Genomic DNA, 22,948 nt, shown 5'->3' with positions numbered 1-22,948 from the left:
GAAGTATGTATTAATAGAGCATTGAAAATATATCATTTAATCAAGCAGAGGCAGAAGAACTTCATTATGGGGGAGATCATATCTGACAAGTTTATCAGAATTCCTTGTGGACCAACTATATAAAGGAGAACCAGTAGATGTAATATATTTGAATTTCCAAACGTTGACTAATATAGTACCAGAATTAAACCTAGGTCAAAACGTGTGGTTCTGGAAGAGCATGGCCGGTCAGGCAGCATCCATGGAGCAGCAGAGTTAATGTTTCGAGCATAAGCTCTTCATCAGGAATGTGAGGGAGGCTGAGTGGGCTGAGAGATCAATGGGAGGGGGTGGGAATGCAATAGGTAGATGAGGGTGGGGGTGATGGTAATAAGTCGGAGCAGAGGATGGAGGGAATAGATGGAAAGGAAGATGGACAGGTAGGACAGGTCAAGAGGGCGGTGCCGATTGGGAAGGTTGAATCTGGGATCAGGTGGGGGAGGGGAAATGAGGAAATCGGCATCGATTCCGTGTGGTTGGAGGGTCCCAATGCAGAAGATGGAGTGTTCTTCCTCCAAGCATTGCGTGGCTTGAATTTGGTGGTGGAGGAAGCTCAGGACTTGCATGTCCTTGGTGGAATGGGAGAAGGAGTTGAAGTGTTCGGCCACAGGACAGTGGGGTTGTTTAGCGTGTGTGTCCCAGAGATGTTCTCTGAAATGTTCCACAAGCTGGCATCCTATCTCCCCAATTTAGAGGAGACCACATCAAGAGCAACGGACACAGTAGGTGATGTGTGGAGGTGCAGGAAAATTTCTGCCAGACATGTAAGGATCCTTTGGGGCCTTGGATGAAAGTGAGGGGGGAGGTGCGGGCGCAGGTTTTACACTTGCTGCAGTGGTGGGAGAAGGTGCCGGGAGGGGAGGGTGGGTTGGTGGGGGCATGGATCTAACAAGGGAGTCGCGAAGGGAATGGTCTCTGTGGAACACAGATAGAGGTGGGGATGAAAATATATCTCTGGTGGTGGGGTCTGTTTGTAGGTGGCGGAAACGGTGGGGGATGATGCATTGCATCCAGAGATTGGTGCGGTGGAAGTTGAGGACCAAATGGGTGTGGGGGTGGGGGATTTCTATCCAAGGCCCCAAAGGAAATAGAATCACTCCCAGTCCTTACCTTCCACCCCACCAACCTCTGGATACAACGCATCATTTTTTTCCACCTACAAACAAACCCCACCACCAGAGATATATTTCCATCTCCACCACTATCTGCATTCCACAGACACCATTTCCTCTCCGACTCCCTTGTTAGGGCCATACCACCCACCAGCCCACACTCCACTCCCAGCACCTTCCCCTGCCACCACAAGAAGTACAAAGCCTGCGCCCACACCTCCATCCAAGGCCCAAAGGATCCTTTCACATCTAGCACAGATTTTCCTGAACCTCCACACACGTCATCTATTGTGTCCGTTGCTCCTGATGTGACCTCCTGTTCATTGGGGAGACAGGATGCCAACTTTCGGAACGTTTCAGAGAACATCTCTGGGACACACACGCTAAACAACCACTGCACTGTGGCCAAACACTTCACCTGCCCTCCCACTCTGCCAAGAACATGCAAGATGCCAGTCCTGGACCTCCTCCACCACCAGATTCTAACTATCCAACGTCTGGAGTGAGAATGCCTCTCTAACCACATGGGATCAATGTTGATTTCAGCACTTTTTGCATCTCCCCTCCCACCACCTTATCCCAGATTCAACCCTCCAAATCAACACCGCCCTCTTCAACTGTCCTATCTGTCCATCTTCTTTCCCACCTATCAGTCCACCCTCCGCTCTGACTTATCAGGTTCACCCCCATCTTCATTTACCTATCACATTCCCAGCTATCTTCCTCCCCGTGTCCCCCACCCCACCCACCCTCATTTATCTCTCAGCCTCCTTGGGCCTCCCCTACATTCCTGATGAAGAGCTTATTTTTGAAACATCAATTCTCCTGCTCCTCAGATGCTGCCTGACTAGCAGTGTTTTTCCAGCACCACACTTTTTGACTCTGATCTCCAACATCTGCAGTCCTCATTTTTCCCTTAATAAGAGCCTATTTTATTAGAGGTAGCATATTAGCATGGATAGACTATTGGCTAATTAATAGAAGACAGACATTTGGGACAAGTGGGGCATTTTCAGGATGGCCATCTGTAACTGAGGGGAGTACCACAATATATTAATGACTTGGATAATGGAAGTGAATGTACCTCTGCACAGAAGCTCTTCAGCCACGTTCTCAAACAGACTCGCTACCACAGCCACATCTCCTTCCTCAGCACCTGCCTACGGAACCGACTGATCCCACACGGACTCCGAACTACATTCCTTAAGGAAGGGCTTATGCCCGAAACGTCGAATTTCCTATTCCTTGGATGCTGCCTGACCTGCTGTGTTTTAACCAGCAACACATTTTCAACTGTGAATGTACTATTGCCAAGTTTGTGAATGACACAAATAAGTAGGAAGGCAAGTGGTGAGGATGACAGAAATATTTAGTTAAGTTGAGTAAAAATTCTCAGAATATAAATGTGAATCTGTGGGATTCCCTACCCAAGAGTGCAGTGGACACCAGGACACTGAATAAGTCAAGATAAAGATGTTTACTCTCCTCTGAGCATCATCAGTATCTTTCTGCATTGATTTCCTCTGGGTGCTCTGGTTTCCTTTCACTGTCCAAAGATGTACAGGTGAGGTGGATTGGCCATGCTAAATATTCCTATGGTGACCAGGTATGTACAGGCAAGGAGGGTTAGCCATTGGAAATGCAGAGTTACAGGGATGGTGGATCTGGGTGGGATGCTCCTTGGAAGTTCGGTGTGGACTCAATGGGCCGAATAGCCTGCTTCCACAATGTAGGGATTCTATGGTTCAGATGATCAAAAGATTTTTAATAATAATGAGTTAAAGGGCTATGAGGAACAGACAGGAAACTGGGTTGAGGGCGAAATTAGATTTGTCATAATTGCATTAAACGGTAGAGCAGGCTCAAGAGGCTGAATTTCCTTCTCCTGCCACTAGTTCTTATGTTCTTATGTATTTTGGCAGGCAAAATAAACGAGTTTAATATTATTTAAATACAGAAAGCCACAGCACAAAGAATTTGGGAGTTCTCATACATAAATGACAAAAAGCTAGCACCAAGTTCAGTAGACAATATAAAAGACAAATGAAATATTGGCCTTTATTTCAATAGTTGACTAAAATGGGGCAATCTTGCTAACACTATACAATGTACAGGTTAGACCACAACTGGAATACTGTGAACAATTTTGGGCTTTTTATCTAAGGGAATATTGGAGACAGTCCAAAGAAGGTATGATGAATTTCAAGCTGAAATTACAAGTTGAAATGTGATATGGTGAAGATGGTTTTTTACTTATCCATCTCTCTACTTAATCTTGTCTACTGTCTGTCTACTTAATTGTTTTCTTGATGAATTGGACAATCTCTCCTTTTGGGTCTAAATATAACTAGTGTAAGTTCAGTAGGTTTATGTGCCTTTTAAGCAGTATCCATGTTGATTACTTTGTAATGTAAGGCAGTGCCACGTTATTTATGTCCAAACCATTGGGAAGGTGAATGTGCCCATAATTTTATTGCAGATTTCTGTGTGGAAACAGTGGACAGAAGCTTGACATTGTTTGTTTAGTCTGCACCTATCAAACATTACAATAAGGAGCAGTAATCAACATCAAATCTTTCTTTCTTTTTCTGTTCTAATCTTCCAAAATCATAAACTTACCATGTGTCTCAGAAGATAGGAGAATTTCTTCGAGATTGTTGAGACCACTTTGATTCTGCCATGGTATATTGCATTAATAACAAAGAAAGAGGCCATTCAGCCCAACAGGTCTATGCCTATGTTTAAGCTCCATAGGAGCCTCCTCACGCCCTATTTCATCTCATCATCTCAACATATTGCTCTATTCTTCTTTTCCTTTCTCCTAAAATACTGCTCTGCTTTCTGCCTCAGCCACTCCATGTGGTCGTGAGTTCCACATTCTCACCACTCTGTGTGTTCTTCCTGTGCTCTGGTAAATACCAGGAGCTCAAGCTGCTGTCCCTTGGAGCTTCAGTTGGTGTTGGTTTTGCTCCGCAGGCAATATCCCGGTCTTCGTTAATATTTATCTCTGTAAGCCGATAACTCCTCAGCGCTGTACACAGCCTACTGATTTGAAAACTGTGTGAGTTCCAGAACGCTTTGTCATTGCAGGCATGGCAGAGAGCTGGCCTGGCTTCCATTCACAGACAAGTACCAGCAGCTGTTGTCAGAGCTCTCTGAGGCGTCCTGTGTTGTGAAAGCCTTGGGGAGGCCTGATTGTGAGCTCATGCGCTAATTAATTTGATTGCTTATGTGATGATTAACCCTCTCCTGATTTCGGTACTCTTAATAGCTTGGGAGATCTTGACTCCATAGGCTGCACACACACACACACACACACACAAACACACTCTCTCTCTTTCTCTCTCTTTCTCTTACACAGCTACAAAAGGGTACATTCCTCACTATCTCCCTGTATGTACGTTAAATAAAATATCACCCTACTAACCATGTGGCACCTTTATTCAAAAAGAGAAGGAGACAACAAGCATGTAACTACAGGCCAGTTAGCTTAACATCTGACATTGGGCAATGTTCACATTGAAAAGGTTATAATAAAGATTAATGGCAGAGCATTTAGTCCTTGACCTATCATTGGGCTCCAGAATTTCAGATCCATTGATTGGGCTTGCGGCATTGGGTGACTGCCCTCAACAGGATAGAAAATGCAGATGGAGACGGCCCATTCAAACTGTTAGTTACTTACTTTCATACTGTTGTTATAGCTACAAAATGAAAGTGAGAATCTGCCAGAAACACAGCTAAAGTCTGATTTAAAAACTGAAAGAACTGTGGATGCTGTAAATCAGAGACAAAAACAGAAATTGCTGGAAAAGCTCAGCAGGTCTGACAACATCTATGAAGAGAAATCAGAGTTAACACTTTGGATCCGGTGACCCTCCCTCAGAACTGGTTAACAACTGGTTTAGTTGGGTCCTCAATTTCCATCCACGATTCCTAGATGGCCAATTTGTAGAAGATTTTCGACCTGCTCCTTACTGGATAATCTCAACAGCAAGCTAGAGCATGGGTGGTCTCACACTAAAGTCAGCGTGGGCATGGGATCAAACTGAAATTTGAAACTAGAATTGAGGTCTGATCACCATCATCATTCTTTTGGTGGAGAGACCCTATCAAACACAAGCTCAGGATTTCTTAAAGGACTTGCCAGTCTGTTTGTGTGGCAAAAGCTACACATGGACATTGACACAACCTGAGTCATTATCAGAACCTTCCACAAACCTACACAATTTACCAAGATTACTGACAGAGGCTGAGGAAGGTAAATAGTTGTTTAATATGCGTTCCTTTAAAGATTATCTATAATAATACAACAGCTGTTTGATTAATATAGCTTATGTATTTTCTTTTACTTTCCTTTTGCTCTTAGACACAGAACTCTGTCTTGTTCTTGGATTTCTCTGTGTCTCCCTCATTTTTTATGTAGTATCAGGCCGCCATGAATATTACAGAAAACAGCACTCAATACTTTCAGTTTCCACAAGTGTGGATGGCCTCTTCTGGAAGCCATATTCTGGAAGTCACACGTCAGACATCACACCTACCATGCTATGGAGGCAGGAATGAAGACAGATTGTATCTCACATATGCTAATTTTGATGTGCACGAATTAACCCTGGTAGGAGTAGGTCTTAATGTTTTGGATAAATGGGGCATCCATTTGGGGAGGTAAAGTACCCTTTGGGGCTGTTGAAATAAGCATGAAGTCTTGGAACTCCAATGGTGAAATCATGAAGAAGATCTGTGATACAATATAAGAAACTGGCATAGATAGCGAGGAGGTTGTGGGGGCCTGCAGGCTTAAAAGTAGCTAAATATCTAGGGACAGATAAATGCATTGAGTTGGGCATAGGAGGAAATAGCAAGAGCACTTGCAAAGATTTAATTCCTCTTTGGCCACTGGGGAGGTGCTGGAGGACTGAAAACAGGCAGTGGGGTATCCTACAAGGGAACGAGAGATAAACCAGGAAACTAGACCCTAGTCAATCTAACTTCAGGCTGGGGAAACTATAATAAGCAAATCTGAGGGACAAAATTAATCTGCATTTAGAGTAGCAGGGATTAATCAAGAACAGTTAGCACAGTTTAGTTCCAGGACAGCCATGTCTGATCAATTTGATTGAATTTTTCAGAGGTGACCGGGTGTGTAGGTGAGGGCAATGTTTTCAATGTAGTCTACTTGCACTTCAGCAAGTGTTTTGATAAGGTCCCAGATAGAAGACTGGTTGTGAAGATAAGAGCCCATGCGATTCAAGGAAATTTGGGAAATTGGATCCATAATTGACTAAGGATGACGTTTGAGGTGTCTTTTCTAACTGGAAGTCTGTAGTCCATGTTGGTGCCCTTCATGTTTGTGGTTGGAGCGGTATGGCGGCACAGTGGTTAGCACTGCTGCCTCACAGCGCCAGAGACCTGGGTTCAATTCCTGCCTCAGACAGCTGTCTGTGTGGCGTTTGCACATTCTCCCCGTGTCTCTGTGGGGGTGCTCCGGTTTCATCCCACAGACCAAAAAATGTGCACGTTAGGTGAATTGGCCTTGCCTGTAGTGTTAGGTGAAGGGGTAAACGTAGGGGAATGAGTCTGGGTGGGTTGCTCTTCGGAGGGTCGATGTGGACTTCTTGGGCCAATGGGCCTGTTTCCACACTGTAAGTAATCTAATCTGAGCATTTTGGATTTGGATGTAAAAGGATTGATCAGTTTGTGGATGATACAAAAATTGGTGGGGTGTAAATAGTGAGAAGAATAGCTTTAGAGGATTCCAATTGGGCTGATTATTGTCAAATGGAATTCAATTCAGATAAATGTGAGATGATGGACTTGGACAGGACAAACAAGACAAGGGAATATATGATTAACGGTAGGACCCTGGGAGCACTGAGAATTAGAGGGACCTTGGTACACTGACCCTTTAAGGTACCAGGACAGGTAGATAAAAGCGTTAAGGAAGTAGAGATGGTCAGCATAGTTTTGTGCGAGGAAAATCATGTCTCATAAACTTGATTGAGTGTTTTGAGGAAGTTGTCAAAAAGATTGAGGACAGAGCAATAGACTTGGACTTTAGTAAAGCCTTCAACAAGGTTCCACATGGTAGACTAATTAATAAAGTTAGATGACATGGGATTCAGGGTGAGTTTGCCAATTGGATGCATAATTAGCTTAGCAGCAAGAGGTTGCTTTTCTGACTGGAGACCTGTCACCAGCAGTGTTCTACAGGGATCAGTTCTGGTTCCTGTTCTGTTTGTCGTTTCTATTAATGATTCGAATGAGAATATAGAATGCATGGTTCGTAAGTTTGCAGATGACACCAAAGTTGGTGGCATAGTAAACAGTGAAGAAGATTTTCTAAGATTACAAAGGGATCTTGATCAAATGGGTTAATTGCCTGAAAAATGGCACTTGGAGTTCAGTCTGGATAAATGTGAGGTATTGCATTTCAGTTAAACAAACAAGGGTAGGGCTTATACAATTAATGATCGGGCCTTAGCTAGTGTGTACAACAGAGGGTCCGAGGAGTTCAGGTCCGTAATTCTTTGAAGTTTGCATCACATATAAACAGGGTGGACTGGGCCTTCATTGCCCAGACCTTTGAGTATAAGAGTTGGGAGGTCATGTTGAGGTTGTACAGGATATTGGTGAGGCCTGTTCTGGAAAACTGTGTCCAGTTCTCGTTGTCCCATTATAGGAAGGTTATATTAAGCTGGAGATGGTTCGGAAGAGATTTACCAGGAAGTTGTTGGGTTATGAAAGTTTTCAATTATAAAGAAAGGCTGGATAAGATGGGACTTCTTTCACTTGAGCAAAGGAGGTTGAGAGGCGACCTTGTAGAAATTTATAAAATAATGAAGGGTATAGATAGAGTTTAATGGTAATTGCCTTTTCCCTGGGATGGGGGATTTCAAGACTACCTTCTTTAGGTGAGAGGAGAGAGACTTAAAAAAGACATGAGGGGCAAATCTTTTACACAGAGCATGGTTCATGTGTGAAATGAACTTCCTGAGAAGTAGTGGATATGGCCAGAATTACAAAGTTTAAAAGACACTTAGATAATTACATGAATAAGAAAGGTTTGGATGGATTTGGGCCAGGCAGATAGGATATTTAGATTGGCATGTCTGGTCGGACCAAAAGGTCAGTTTCCGTGCTGTCTGACTCTGACTCGATACATGAATTAAGTTTTTGGTTAATTAAAACTTGTGCTCTTTAAATAGTTGGAACTGCTGTCTGGACTGTTATAAAAAAGAACATTGTTTGCTAGTTCACTCATTCTGTTGACACAGCCCCAAGGGCTATAGCTGTCTGACTGACTTTATAACCTTCCAGTCACACAATGGGTTACCTCCATTTCACAGTTTGATACAGACAAGCAGGCTACTCAGTCCTTTAAGCATGCTCTGCAGTTTAATGAGATCATGGCTGATCTGATTTTAACTTCAACTGTGCATTCCTTTTAACTTTCACCTTAAAAATATTTAAAGGTTCTACGTGCACTGCCATTTGAGGAAGGAAATTCCAAAGAATCACAACCCTCTGAGGAAAAAGTCCTCACTTCTGTCTTAAATGGGCAACCCCTTAATTTTAAACTGTGGTTCATTTTTCCAAACTCTCCCACAAGATGAAACATCTTTTCAACATCCATCTAAGCAATTCCTTTCAAGATTGTTTCAGTTACGTCACCTCTGAAACTTCTAAAAACCTGCCTAATCTTTCCCCGTAAGGTATTCTGCTTATTCCAGGTTTTAGTCCATTAAGCCTTCTGTAAACTGCTTCCATCGTATTAAGTACTATAAAGAGTATTCCAGATGCAGTCTCATCAATGTCCAGTGTAACTGAAGCATAAAGACCCTACTCTTGCATTCAATTTCTCTCACAATAAACCATAACATTCTATTAGATTTCCTGATTACTTGCTGTACCTGCATAGTAAGCTTCTGTGATACATGCACTAGGGCAGCCAGATCCCTCTGCATCTCATAACTCTGCAATATCTCACCATTTATGTAATGTGCTTCTTCGAGTTATAGAGTCCGGAACATGCCCCTTGGCCCAAACTTCTTTATTCTTTCTGCCAAAATGAACAATTCACACTCACCCACACAATGTTCATAGCTAAATCTTTGTGCACCCACCATATCCCTTTGTAGGCTCCTTATATACTTTCACAACTCTCTTTCCTACCTATCTGTCTCGTAGATTTACAGTTCTAAGTGGTTATAAATTCGTTGAGGCAGGACTGTGATTTCTGTTCCTTTTATTAAGGTTTAAGGAAAAATTTAATGTAGAGATTTTTATTCATGGGAATGATTTTATTAAAGAGAGAAATCTTCAGTAGAGACTGAAGAACGACATTTTGTCTCATCTCATGAGGTATGCCCATAGTGAGTGTAAGGATAAAGTGTGATTGGTCCATCGGAACAGAATAGGCATTCAGCACATTTAGCCTGCCCTGCCATTCTAGACCTCGTCTGTTCATTTTCTAAATGCCCTTTTCCTGCACAATTTCCAATGACATGGTCTGCAGACAACTATTAATTTGTGCCTGGAACTTTCTCAGTGATTGAGGTTCCTCAGCCCTCCAGATCAGTAAATTCCAAAGTGGGAGGCATGAGTTGGCACAAAATTGACACAGTCCAGTGCAGGTCATCAGGTTAGGTAAAGGGAATAGGTTGGCACAGATGGTGTGAGAGGCTGTAGAGGTTGTGTTGAAAAGGTGAAGGAACATGAAGAGTGATGCACCCAAGAGACCCTTCACTTGACTGGAGGTCACAAGTCAATCCAAAATGAAAACCTCAACCTCTGCGGCACCTTCTCCATGTCGGCTTGTAGAACCAGGAAAAATTCAGTGTCCTCTGTGTGCTATGCACTTCCTATGTATTTTGAAAGGACATAATTGACCTTATATATAAACTTAGAAGAATAAGACGACAGATACTTCTTCCAAAACACAGTGGTCGTGTTCTTATACAATCCCGCATTATAGAAAAATCGAGCTTTAGAAACAGCGTGTTGGTGATGTAATCGCATTACAGCCAACACGGATTTTAAAAGTTTGTGCTTTAGAAACAGTGTTCCCAATTCATCAATGGCATTACAGTGAATTGTTAATGAAACGCACGTTATAGCACAATGACCTGTATATATTACAGAGAACTAAAACCCCTCTATGAAATAGGGGATCCTATTACAATTTGGGGCAGGAAAGACCATTCATCCCCCTCAGTTTCCTCTAACACTCGATAAAATCCTGGTGGATCTAATTCTGAGATAAAGAACTACTACTGGGACAGCCATTCTGGAGGAAATAGCCTCCTTCTCTTCTACAGAATTCCATGATTCTATGATTCCAAAACAATATATTTTTAAAAGACCTGATTTTTCCAGAATATTGCTGAGTGCTTTGTGTATTTTATTTTCCTGCAGCAGCTGCAAATGTCTGCAATGTGGTGCTGATGAGACACAGTGAGCTAGAGGAAGGGATCTCCGTGTTGGACATGGATGGAAATGTAATTGGAACATCCAGGATTGCTGCCAGACAGGTGTGTGTTTAACTCTGATTTTGTTTTGTTGCTTGTCGCTATTTACTCTCACTATCGCTACAAGCGTATTTTAATGGCTGCCAAATCTGCTCTCTTGCAAATCCCAATTTCCCTCAACCCCATCACTGCCAGCTGTAATGTCAGCTTTTTCTATCCTAAACACTTTATGAACCTATGTAAATCCCTACCCTTCTACCTTTAAGACATTGCTTAAAACTTACCAGTCATCACCCAAGCAACCTGCCCTAATAACCGACTGACTCCCACAGCTACCTGGACTACACCTCCTCCCACTCTGCCCCCTGTAAAAACGCCATCCCATATTCCCAATTCCTTCGTCTCCGCCGCATCTGCTCCCAGGAGGACCAGTTCCAATACCGTACAGCCCAGATGGCCTCTTTCTTCAAAGACCGCAGATTCCCCCCAGACGTGATCGACGATGCCCTCCACCGCATCTCCTCCACTTCCCGCTCCTCCGCCCTTGAGCCCCGCCCCCCCCAACCGCCACCAGGACAGAACTCCACTGGTTCTCACCTACCACCCCACCAACCTCCGTATACAGCGTATCATCCGCCGTCATTTCCGCCACCTCCAAACGGACCCCACCACCAGGGATATATTTCCCTCCCCTCCCCTATCAGCGTTCCGCAAAGACCACTCCCTTCGTGACTCCCTCGTCAGGTCCACAGCCCCCCACCAACCCAACCTCCACTCCCGGCACCTTCCCCTGCAACCGCAGGAAATGCAAAACTTGCGCCCACACCTCCTCCCTTACCTCTCTCCAAGGCCCCAAGGGATCCTTCCACATCCGCCACAAATTCACCTGCACCTCCACACACATCATCTATTGCATCCGCTGCACCCGATGTGGCCCCAATGTATATTGGGGAGACGGGCCGCCTACTTGCACTTCAGGGAACACCTCTGGGACGCCCGGACCAACCAACCCAACCACCCCGTGGCTCAACACTTTAACTCTCCCTCCCACTCCACCAAAGACATGCAGGTCCTTGGACTCCTCCATCGCCAGAACACAACAACACGACGGTTGGAGGAAGAGCGCCTCATCTTCCGCCTGGGAACCCTCCAACCACAAGGGATGAACTCAGATTTCTCCAGTTTCCTCATTTCCCCTCCCCCCACCTTGTCTCAGTTGATTCCCTCGAACTCAGCACCGCCCTCCTAACCTGCAATTTTCTTCCTGACCTCTCCGCCCCCACCCCACTCCGGCCTATCACCCTCACCTTGACCTCCTTCCACCTATCACATCTCCATCGCCCCTCCCCCAAGTTCCTCCTCCCTACCTTTTATCTTAGCCTGCTGGACACACTTTCCTCATTCCTGATGAAGGGCTCTGGCCCGAAACGTCGAATTTTCCTGTTCCTTGGATGCTGCCTGACCTGCTGCGCTTTAACCAGCAACACATTTTCAGCTCTGATCTCCAGCATATGCAGACCTCACTTTTTACTCTAATATCTCCTTCAGTAAAGATAGAAAATGCAGGGAATACATCAGCACCTTTTATTAATATAGGGAGAAAAAGAGTGATCATTTCAGATCAGCTTTCTGACGAAGGTCACCATTCTCAAATGCTGGATTGGATTCTCCCCATGTGAGCAGAAAACAAAAGTTGGGGCTGTATCCGTTCCCAAACATGTCCATGAAGAAGCAGTCACTGTTTGGGTTTTTTTTAATTGATCAACCTTTTGAGTTATGTTATGGCATATTTCAGTGGCTGGTGGGATTTGAAGATGGACATTCTGGCCCACAAACACTGACGTAGGATCCCTTTCTTTGAAAATGTTAATCTAACAATGGCTGTTGTCTACCCTTACCTACTCAGGATGGCATATAGCTGTTTTCCTGGGTGGGCAGGGAGAGCATCAAGGCTTGCCTACAGCAATGCCCTCTTGGTCTTCCCCTCCCCTGACCAGGAACAAATCTTGAGGCATTCAAACTAGCCTAATCAATGCAAGAAGGCCTCTTTTAATTGAATGTAAGGTTTTTAATGAGGCTAATTGGCTACATGACACATGGTCAAGAGTTGCCCTGCCAGTCCTGATTCAGTTACCAGTAAACAACAATGGGGCAAACTCTTCGCTGGTTGGAGTCATGCCTGGCACATAGGCAAATGTTTGTCGTTGTAAGAGAACAGTCATCTCAGTTCTAGCACATCACTGCAGGAGTTCCTCAGGATTCTGTCCTTGGCCCAAACATCTTGAGTTGTTCCATCAATTACCTTCCCTCCATCATAAGGTCAGAGGTAGGGATGTTTGTCAATGATTGCAGAATATTTAGCTCCATTCATGAGTCCTCAGAAATTGAAGTTGTCTGTGTCCAACTGCAACAGTATCTGATGAAGGGCTTATGCTCGAAACGTCGAATTCTCTATTCCTGAGATGCTGCCTAACCTGCTGTGCTTTGACCAGCAACACATTTGCAGCTGCAACAGTATCTGGACAATATCCAGGCTTGGGTCGACAAGTAGTAAGTAACATTCATGCCACACAAATACCAGGCAACTTCCATCTTAAATAAGAGACAATCTAACCGCCGCCCCTTGATAATCAGTAGTGTTACTATCACTGAATCACCCACTATCAATATCCTCAGGTTACCATTGAACAGAAACTTAACTGGACTTGCCACATAAACACTGTATCTACAAAAGCAGGTTAGAGGCTAGGAATGCTGAGTAACACACCTCTTGACTGTCCAAAGCCTGTCCAATATCTACAAAGTTCAAGTCAAGGGTTTGATGGAATACTCTCCATTTGCCTGGATGGGTGAAGCTCCAACACTCAAGAAGTTTGACACCATCCAGGACAAAGTAGTCCACTTGATAGGTACCATATCCACAAGCATCCACTCCTTCCATCACTGATGCTCAGTAGAAGCAGTGGTACCATCTACAAGATGCATTGCAGTAATTCATCAAAGATTCTCAGACAGCACCTTCCAAACCCACAACCACTTGCATCTAGAAGGATGAGGTCAGCAAATGCTTGGGAATACCACCACCTACAAGTGCCTCTCAAGTCGGTAGCATCATTGCTGTACCCAGAACGGGGATTCCTTGAAGCCAATTTTATAAAGACATTTATAAATGGCATGGGAACAGCATGGTGGTTCAGTGGTTAGCACTCCTGCCTCGCAGTGCCAGGGACCCGGGTTCAATTCCAGCCTCGGTGACTGTCTGAGTGATGTTTGCACGTTCTCCCCGTGTCTATGTGGGTTTCCTCCGGGTGCTCCAGTTTCCTCCCACAATCCAAAGATGTGCAGCCTTGGTAAATTGGTCATGCTAAATTGCCAATAGTGTTCAGGGATGTGTAGGTTAGGTGCAGTAGTCAGGGGTAGATGTAGAGTAATAGGGTAAGGGCATAGGTTTGGATGGATACTCTTCGGAGGGTCGGTGTGGACTTGTTGGGCCAAAGGGCCTGTTTCCACGTTGTAGGGATTCTAAAAATTCTATATGAAAGTTCGGTCTCATTTGTAGGACCATTTGTACAAGCACAGTCAGTGTGACATTGTTATATTGCAGAAGCCCTGGAGCCCTTGTTTCGGCAATGGTCAATGATGATGCACTCTATTTAAATACTCTCTTTTTATTCTTAAAATGGCACTGGATTGTGGTGACACTTTTTTGCTGTATCTCCTGAGACGTATGTGCTAATAAAAATCATTCATTCATTCCTAAAGACTTTGTGGGTCAATCTACAACATATAGACTGCAGAGGTTCAAGAAGGCTGCTCACCCCCACCTTCTCAAGGGAAACTAGGGACAGTTCATAAACACTAGTCCAACCAATAACACCCACGTCCTATAAGTGAATAGAAACAGTCTTTATTTTGATTCCTTTCTTTTCTTTGTCTCTACTTTGCTAAACTTTCTGACTAAACTGCAAACACCTTTGTGTTCATATTATTGGAATCTCAGTGGGAGCTGGATTAACAAGGAGCGTAATGCATTATCGCTGATATTTACTCCATTCAAATGGATGAGTGGGAAGTGGATGCTACTCACACAGTTTCTCAAGACCCAGTTTGTACTGCATTTCAGAATTCACCCGGAGGTCTGATCATCTCCCTCCTACACTGACATGGCTTCAAATTGTAAAGGTTTTTGTCTTCTTTGGCGTTTCCAGGTGTGTTGTCCAGTGACACGACTTCAGCAGTCCCTAAAAAAAACATGATCAGCTGCAGACCACCATTTCCTGTAGCACAGAAAGTCGATTAATAACATGAATAAATTATCTATACAGAGCTATAGTTTGAGAAAAATACATTAGTGTCGTTTGTTTCAAATAGCACAAGTTTAGAGGCCAAGTATTATGAAATTCTAGAAACATCTGATCAAGCTGAGCAAATTGGGTCACAGTAATGAAGCCTTGATATCTTGCAGTAGTGCATTCTGTTGCAAGATCATTAATTTGAGCCTAACATTCCAGTTTTTAGATACTGCATGACCTTCTAAGTGTTTCCAGCATTTTATGATTCATTTCAACTTTACAATATCTACATGTGTTTCCTAACTTACAGTTCCAGCTGAGGAGGAGAGAAGACAGCAGAGTGGAAACAAGACAGCAAAGCAGGAGTTGAAGCAGGGACTGTAGCAGAACAGAAAGGGAGACCAGAATCAGCCAGCCGTCCAACCCATAGCTAGCTAACCAATCCAGACAAGAGAGCCCACAGGCTAGCAAGCCATCTAGCCAGATAATCCACAGATGACTGACCAGCTACAACTATCGAGCCAGCCCACACCACCAAAGAGCTCATGTTCAGGACTATTAATGACCAGCCACGCTACTCGAAATCCTCAGTTTATGGTGAGCTGAGTAATGAAGTCATTGATGAAATGAGAGACAGCAGCAGAGCTGAGCAAAGAGCTGGCAAGAAAGATAAGAGAGTTGAATGCATTTACATGTGGTCAATTGATACAACAATTAATGATTGTAGAGCCTCACTCAGTGGTGCCAAGACTGTCCTTGTAACTAAAGGATGTACAGTAAAAACACCTTTTTACTGTATTCTGTTCTAGCGCCCCTATTAGTCCTGATGGAACTTACCCTTCAGGATTTTCAATTCTGCTTGGATATACCTGGGGACTAATATCACATTACTGAAATCCTTGGATAGTATGGTGGCTCAGTGATTAGCTCTGCTGCCAGATGGTGCCAGGGACTTGGGTTTGATTCTCTCATTGGGTGACTGTGTGGAGTTTGCATGTTTTCTCCATATCTGTATGTGTTTCTGCTGGGTGCTCCAGTTTCCTCCCACTGTCCAAAGATGTACAGAGGTAGTGGATTGTTCATGGTAAATTGTTTTATGGACCAGACCAAATCCCCTCAAAATATATTAAGAAGATAATCTAGAGCTGAATGCTTTCTGATTTTAAAGGCAAGTGCCAGGAGTTGCATTCTGGATGCAATTTGATTGGTCAAATGGCCAGTCTTAAAGCAAAACACACTTTATTCATACACTGTAGTTCAAAGACAACAAAAGAAAGAAGACATTGGAATAACTTAACTTTATTGAAAAACTTAACAGAATAATAAATGATTTAACTACTAAATATTAATTGTTACAGTATAGCAACATCCCATAAACACACCTTTGGCAAAGGCAAATTCAGTAAAATGCATTGTCTCACATGCAATTCTCCCGTCCAGAAGGAAAAACATCAACAGAAAACTCTGACAGAGAGAGAGAGAGAGTAGCAGGGAGAGATGTACTACAGCCTCCAAACCCAGCAACAATTGCTACTGAAAAACGTAAAACTAGAAATCCTGGTTCTGTAGGAGCTTGACCCCCCCCCCCATTTCAGGCTGCTTCTATTCAGGCTGGTTTTGTGCGTGGGAAATCATTCCTCACAAATTTGTACGAGTTCTTTGATGAAGTGACCAGGAGGGTTGATGAAGGCAGGGCAGTAGACATAGTCTATATGGATTTCTGTAAGGTCTTTGATAAGGTTCCACATGGTAAGCTGCTCTGGAAGGTGAGTTTGCATGAAATCCTGGTAGAGCTGGTACATTGGGTAACAATTGTCTTGAAGGTAGGAAGCAGAGGAAAATTGTAGAAAGATGTTATATCTGGTTTGTTACCTGTGCCATGTGCTAGCAAAGTGAGGAATAAGAAGAAAGAACAGTTGTAATCGTGGCTATAGGGATGGTGTAGGAGGGAGGGTTTCAGATACCTTGATAATTGGGGCTCATTCTGAGGTAGATGGGACTTCTACAAACAGGATAGTTGACACCGGAACCAGAGGGATGCCAATATCCTTTGGGGGGAATATTTGCTAATGCTGTTCGGGAGAGTTTAAACTAATTAAATAGGGGGATGGGAACCTGATTTGTAGCTCCAGTGTACAGGAGGTTGAGAGTAGTGAAGTTATGAATACGGTTTCACAGGAGTGTACCGGCAGGCAGGAAGGTGGGTTGAAGTGTGTCTACTTCAACACCAGGAGCATCCGGAATAAGGTGGGTGAACTTGCAGCATGGGTTGGGATCATGGTCTTCAATGTTGTGGCCATTTTGGAGACATGGATAGAGAAAGGACAGGAATGGTTGTTGCAGGAACCAGGGTTTAGGTGTTTCAGTAAGATCAGGGAAGATGGTAAAAGAGAGGGAGGTATGGCATTGTTAGTCAAGGACAGTACTACGGTTGCAGAAAGGACATTTGAGGACTTTTCTACTGGGGTAGTGTGGGCTGAGGTTAGAAACAGGAAAGGAGATGTCACCCTGTTGGGAGTTTTCTATAGGCCTCCGAATAGTTCCAGAGATGTAGAGGAAAGGTTTGTGAAGATGATTCTGGATGGAAGAGAAAATAGCAGGGTAGTTGTTATGGGAACTTTAATTTTCCAAATATTGACTGGAAATGCTATAATTTGAGTACTTTAGAAGGGTCAGTTATTGTCCAATGTGTGCAGGAGGGTTTCCTGACACAGTATGTAGATAGGCCAACAAGAGGAGAGGTCACATTATATTTGGTACTGGGCAATGGACCCGGTCAGATATTAGACTTTGAGGTAAGCACTTTGGTGATAGTGACCACAATTTGGTTACATTTACTTTAGCGATGGAAAGGGATAGACATATACCGCAGGGCATGAGTTATAGCTTTTTCAAGGAACAATACAAGACATCCTTGATAAGTGTGTATTTGTCAAGCAGGGAGGAAGTGGTCAATCGAGGGAACCGTGGTTTACCAAAGAAGTTGAATCTCTTGTCGAGAGAAACAGGGGGTCTTATGTAAAGATGAGACATGAAGGTTCAGTTCGGGTGCTTGAGAATGACATGTTAGCCAGGAATGATCTCATGAGAGAGCGAAGAAGAGCCAGGAGGCGACATGACAAATCTTTGGCAGGTAGGATCAAGGAAAACCCTAAAGCTTTCTGTGGGTATGTCAGGAATAAAAGAATGACCAGAGTAAGATTAGGGCCAGTTAAGGACAGTGGTGAGAAGTTGTGCGTGGAGTCCGAAGAGGTGTCATTTACATAAATTATTTGAATGTGAGCATAAGAGGTACAGTTAGTAAGTTTGCAAATGACACCAAAATTGGAGGTGTAGTGGACAGCGTAGAAGGTTACCTCAGATTACAGCAGGATCTTGATCAGATGGGCCAATGGGCTGAGAAGTGGCAGATGGAGTTTAATTCAGATAAATGCGAGATGCTGCATTTTGGGAAAGTAAATCTTAGCAGGACTTATACATTTGGTCCTAGTGAGTGTTGCTGAACAAAGAGACCTTGGAGTGCAAGTTCATAGCTCCTTGAAAATGGAGTCGCAGGTAGATAGGATAGTGAAGAAAGCGTTTGATATGTTTTCTTTTATTGGTCAGAGTACTGAGTACAGGAGTTGGGAGGTCCTATTGCGGCTGTACAGGACATTGGCTAGGCCACTTTTGGAATATTGCATGCAGTTCTGGTCTCCTTCCTATCGGAAAGATGTTGTGAAACTTGAATAGGTTCAAAAAAGATTTACAAGGATGTTGCCAGGGTTGGAGGATTTGAGCTATAGGGAGAGGCTGAACAAACTGGGGCTGTTTTCCCTGGACCATCGGAGGCTGAGGGGTGATCTTATAGAGGTTTACAAAATTATGAGAGGCATAGACAAAGTCTTTTCCCTGGGGTCGGGGAGTCCAGAACTAGAGGGCATAGATTTAGGATGAGAGGGGAAAGATATAAAAGAGACCCAAGGGGCAATTTTTTCACGCAGAGGGTGGTACGTGTATGGAATGAGCTGCCAGAGGAAGTGGTGGAGGCTGGTACAATTGCAACATTTAAGAGGCATTTGGATGGGTATATGAATAGGGAGGGTTTGGAGGGATATGGGCCGGGTGCTGGCAGGTGGGACTAGATTGGGTTGGGATATCTGGTCAGCATGGACGGGTTGGACCAAAGGGTCTTTTTCATGCTGTACCTCTCTATGCCTCTGTGAGATAGGAGAGGTGCGAAATGAATATTTTTCATCAATATTCACACAGGAAAAAGACAACATTATCGAGGGGGATACTGAGATACAGGCTATTAGACTAGATGGGATTGAGGTTCATAAGGAGGAGGTGTGAGCAATTCTGGAATGTGTGAAAATAGGTAAGTCCCTTGGGCTGGATGGGATTTATCCTAGGATTCTCTGAGAAGCTAGGGAGAGGATTGCAGAGTCTTTGGCTTTGATGTTTATGTCATCATTGTCTACAGAAATAGTGCCAGAAGACTGGAGGAGAACAAATTTGTCCCCTTGTTCAAGAAGGGGAGTGGAGACAACCCTGGTAACTATAGACCAATGAGTCTCACTTCTGTTGTCGGCAAAGTTTTGGAAAGAATTATGAGATAGGATTTATAATCATCTAAACAGGAATAATTTGATTAGGGATAGCCAACATGGTTTTGTGAAGGGCAGGTTGGGCTCACAAACCTTACTGAATTCTTTTGAGAAGGTGATCAAACAGGTGGATGAGGGTAAAGCTTTGATGTGGTGTATGTGGATTTCAGTAAAACGTTTGATAAGGTTCCCCACAGTAGGCTATTCAGAAAATGCGGAGGCATGTGATTGAGGGTGACTTAGCGGTTTGGATCAGAAGTTGCCAAGCTGTAAGAAGACAGTGGGTGGTGGTTGATGGGAAATGTTCATTCTGGAGTTCAGTCACTTGTGATTTACCACAGGGATCTGTTTTGGCGCCACTACTGTTTGTCATTTTTATAAATGACTTGGATGATGGTGTAGAAGGATGGGCTAGTAAATTTGTGGATGACATTAAAGTTGGTGGAGTTGTGGACAGTGTCAAAGGGAACCCCAGGAAATAAATAGTTATGTCTTGAAAAGAGAAGGTGCTGGAGGTCTTATAAAGCATAAAGGTAGATAAATCCCCAGGACTTGATCAGGGGTGGCATTGTGGCTCAGCAGTTAGCCCTGTTGTCCTACAATGCCAGAGACCCAGGTTTGATTCCAGCCTCAGGTGACTGTCTGTGTAGAGTTTGCACATTCTCCCTATGTTCCTAGTGGGTTTCCTTTGGGTCCTCTGGTTTCCTCTCACAGTCCAACAATGTGCAGGTCAGGTAGATTGTCCAAGCTAAATTGCCTATCATATCCCGAGATGTGCAATCTAGGTGGATTAGCCATTGGAAATGCAGGGTTGCAGGTATAGCTTGGGGGAGGGGGGGAGCGGAGTTGTCTGGGTGGGATGTTCTTTGGAGGATTGGTGTGGGCTGAATGGCCTGTGTCCATACTGTACGAATGCTATGATTCTAAGTGTATCCAGGACATTGTGAGAAGCTGGGGAATAAATTGTTGGGCCCCAAGCAGAGCTATTTACGATATTGATAGCCAAGGGTGTACTGGAATACTGGAGGGTGGCTAATGTTGTGCCATTAATTATGAAAAGCTGCAAGGAAAAGCCAGGGCTGTTGTGAAACTTGAAAGGGTTCAGAAAAGATTTACAAGGATGTTGTCAGGGTTGGAGGATTTGAGCTATAGGAAGAGGCTGAATAGGCTGGGGTTGTTTTCCCTGAAGCGTCAGAGGCTGAGGGGTGACTTTGTAGAAGCTTATAAAATCATGAGGGGCATGGATAGAGTAAATAATGTATTTTCCCTGGTGTGGGGGAGTCTTGAACTTGAAAGTATAGGTTTAAGAGGGAAAAAATTTAAAAGGGACCTAAGGGCAATTTTTTGATGCAAAGACTGTGTGTGAATGGAATGAGCTTGCAGAGAAAGTGGTGGAGGCTGGTAGAATTACAACTTTTAAAAGACATCTGGATAGATACATGAACAGGAAGGGTTCTGAGGGATATGGACCAAGTGCTGGCAAATGGGACTAGATTAATTTAGGATTTCTGGTTGGCATGGACAAGTTGAACTGAAAGGTATGTTTCCATGCTGTACAGCTCTATGACCCTACAGACCAGTGAGCCTGATGTCAGGTGTTGGTAAGTTGTTGGAAGGGATTCTGAGACAGAATCTGAAAGACAACTTTTTAACACAGAGGGTGGTGATATATGGAACGAGCTGCCAGAGGAAGTAGTAGAGACAAGTACAATTACAACATTTAAAAGACATATAGACAGATACGTGGATAAAAAAGGTTTAGAGGGATATGGGCCAAATGCAGGTAAATGGGACTAGTTCAGTTTAGGAAATCTTTTCAGTATGGACGAGTTGGGGTGAAGAGCCTGTTTTTTGCTCTATGACCCCAAGAAGCTTTATTTTCAGCCTCAAATGGTAGAGAGAGCTTCACTTGGTATCTAACCACATGCTGTATATGCGCTGGAATGAATGATAGAGACAATGTAGAGGTAGCTTTACTTCCGCTTAAACAACAAAGTAGAGGGAGCTTCACTCTGTATCTAAAGTTGTGCGGTACCTGTCTTAGGAGTGTTTGATGGTGGAAGTATGGTGGAAGCTTTACCCTGTGTCTGATTCTGTGCTATACCTTCCTGGCAGTGTTTGATGGGACAGTGTAGAGAAAACGTTACTGTGTATCTAAACACATGCTGTCCCTGTCCTGGGAGTGTTGAAGAAGTAGTATAAGGAGAGTGTACTCTGTACCTAACTGCATTCTGACCCTCTCCTGGGAGTGTTTGATGGGGAGTATAGAGAGAGCATACTCTGTAGCTAACTCTGTACAGGGCCTGGGATTCTAGAGAGAACCCTTCATACAGTGATTTTACTTGGTCTGGGAGTATTTAATAATCACTGGATGGCTGAAATAGGCAGTTCTTCAGTGCTAGTCTGCCCATATAATTTGCTACAAATTCAGAGTTGATGGGGAAGGTCCAGTCAGCAATACGATTTTTAGATCAGGAAATTTTAAACACAAATAACCTGCATTGTCAGCAAAGCAATATAAATTTCACACCAAGCTTCAAGGGAGTGTGGGTATATGGCTATACTTACTGCAATTATGTTATTTTTTCCAGGCACTACTGGAGACTGCCATGACTAGAATAGTCCTCCCTATCCCTATCTTGGTGCTGCCCCCGATTATTATGTCACTACTGGAAAAGTAAGTATTGAGATCGAGTCCGTTGTTTTTTCAATTGTTTCTGTTCCTCATTGTTTACTAACTCCTTTGGAATTCTGAATTCCAGTGCTCTGTGCATTGGTCTGAATCATGGCCCAGAATTTTTCCAGAGCTGCTGCTCCTTCAATGGATTAAGCAATATTAGCTTTCACCAGACGAGAGTTTTGTTTCAGCCTTTTGAATGTAGGCAAGCTGTCAGCCAGGTTGCAGTAGCACTTTCCTGGATAGGAATCAGAAGGTCAGCTACATATAATTGGAGAGCATTTCTACTTATGCAATGCTAGATGTCATCCAAGTCATCTTTTCAGAACCAGTAGAGGAATTAGGAGAGGAGGAGATCAGGTTGAGCTGGACATCTTCAGTGAAAATTAATGCTGTGTTTTCAGATGATGTTTCCCAGGGGCAATATGTAGATAAGAAGTAGAGAGCCAAGAACACATAAGTGATAGATATCAAAGGTAACCATTGTAAGTGATTCCCTGTATATGATTAGTTATTATGTGGAGGTGCCAGTGTTGGACATGGGTGGACAAGGTCAGAAGTCACATCATGACACCAGGTTATAGTCCAACAGGCTTATTTGAAATCACAAGCTTTCGGAGCACTGCCCCTTTGTCGGCTAAAGTCACAGAAAGCTTGTGATTTCAAATAAACCTGTTGGACTATAACCTAGAGGGTGTCATGTGACTTCTGATAAAAAGAGGTAAGAAGGATACAAATATAGAATTCCTGGAAAGACTGACAAATGTTT

The 22,948-nt window shown here is 43.6% G+C and overlaps 1 protein-coding gene across 1 annotated transcript in view; it reads left to right on the top strand.

Moving 5' to 3' along the window:
• The window catches only part of LOC132817603 (sideroflexin-5-like), a 329,512-nt gene that overhangs the window by 199,733 nt on the left and 106,831 nt on the right, over positions 1–22,948 (top strand). Inside the window, exons 11-12 of the mRNA XM_060828111.1 lie at positions 10,569–10,684; positions 22,094–22,179. Of these exons, the coding sequence (XP_060684094.1) occupies positions 10,569–10,684; positions 22,094–22,179 (202 nt within the window). The remainder of the gene's footprint in view (positions 1–10,568; positions 10,685–22,093; positions 22,180–22,948) is intronic.

This window comes from Hemiscyllium ocellatum, chromosome 1 (genome assembly GCF_020745735.1).
Source record: "Hemiscyllium ocellatum isolate sHemOce1 chromosome 1, sHemOce1.pat.X.cur, whole genome shotgun sequence".
Lineage (NCBI taxonomy): Eukaryota > Metazoa > Chordata > Chondrichthyes > Orectolobiformes > Hemiscylliidae > Hemiscyllium > Hemiscyllium ocellatum.
The sequence above is the reverse complement of the archived record's forward strand: the minus strand, read 5'-3'. Positions and strand labels throughout refer to the sequence as shown.